The sequence below is a fragment of the Corapipo altera genome, unplaced genomic scaffold, assembly GCF_003945725.1.
Source record: "Corapipo altera isolate COAL_440 unplaced genomic scaffold, ASM394572v1 218, whole genome shotgun sequence".
In the NCBI taxonomy this organism is placed as follows: domain Eukaryota; kingdom Metazoa; phylum Chordata; class Aves; order Passeriformes; family Pipridae; genus Corapipo; species Corapipo altera.
Window position 1 is genome coordinate 235,355 of NW_020885072.1, and position 1,222 is coordinate 236,576.

Below are 1,222 nucleotides of genomic sequence, written 5' to 3' on the forward strand. Positions count from 1 at the left end.
CGTGTCCCTTTTCCCCCCATTCCCGTGTCCCTTTTCCCCCCATTCCCACATCATCTCTCCCCCATTCCCTTGTCACTTGTGTCCCTCTGAGTGAGTTTTTCAGGAAGGAAGGTTCAGGGCCATCCCCTTGACTTCCGACCCCTTGGATGAAGCCCCCAGCGATTCCCGGCTTTTATTCCAGGGAAGCTGCAGAGCCTGGCCGAGAAGGAGGTCAAGGGAGCCGTGTATTCCATGGTGGAATTCAACGGGAAGCTCTTGGCCAGCATCAACAGCACGGTGAGGGCCGGGAAGGTCCGGGCGGGTGTCTGGGGAGCGCATCCCGGCTCCGTGGGGCGCATCCCGATCCGTGTCCGTGTCCCACAGGTGCGGCTGTACGAGTGGACGGCGGAGAAGGAGCTGCGCACGGAGTGCAACCACTACAACAACATCATGGCCCTCTACCTGAAGACCAAGGGGGACTTCATCCTGGTGGGAGACCTGATGCGCTCCGTGCTGCTCCTGGCCTACAAACCCATGGAAGGGAACTTCGAGGAGGTGTGGGAGCGGTGCCGGGAATGGCGGGGGAGGAAGGGAGGATTTGCCGGGATCCCCGTGGGATGGATCGTCCGGGGAGGAGCGGGGGTGGGAGGGGATGGGATAGAACCTTCTGGAAAGCTGGGGGAGCATTCCTAGCTCTTGGGAGCAGGGGAAGCTTTGGAAGCTTCAGGAAAGCTGTAGGAGGAGTATTCCTAGGGTGGGAATAGGAGAAGCTTTGGAAGCTTCAGGAAAGCTGGAGGAGCATTCCCGGCTCTTGGGAGCAGGGGAAGCTTGGGAAGCTTCAGGAAAGCTGTAGGAGAAGTATTCCTAGGGTGGGAATAGGAGAAGCTTTGGAAGCTTCAGGAAAGCTGGAGGAGCGTTCCCAGAGTGGGGATGGGAGGACCTTTGGAAGCTTCAGGAAAGCTGTAGGAGGAGCATTCCCAGAGTGGGAATAGGAGAAGCTTTGGAAGCTTCAAGAAAGCTGTAGGAGTATTTCCAGAGTGGGAATAAGAGAAGCTTTGGAAACTTCAGGAAAACTGCAGGAGTATTCCTAGGGTGGGAATAGGAGAAGCTTTGGAACTCTCGGGAAAGCTGGAGGAGCATTCCCAGCTCTTGGGAGCAGGGGAAGCTTTGGAACTCTCAGGAAAGCTGGAGGAGCATTCCCAGGGTGGGAATAGGAGAAGCTTTGGAAGCTTCAGGAAAGCTG

General features: G+C 57.0%; 1 protein-coding gene across 1 annotated transcript in view; it reads left to right on the plus strand.

Moving 5' to 3' along the window:
- DDB1 (damage specific DNA binding protein 1) overlaps positions 1 to 1,222 on the plus strand; it is a 19,801-nt gene that overhangs the window by 16,263 nt on the left and 2,316 nt on the right. The window contains exons 21-22 of the mRNA XM_027669199.1: positions 182 to 276; positions 364 to 534. Coding sequence (XP_027525000.1) covers positions 182 to 276; positions 364 to 534 — 266 coding nt within the window. The remainder of the gene's footprint in view (positions 1 to 181; positions 277 to 363; positions 535 to 1,222) is intronic.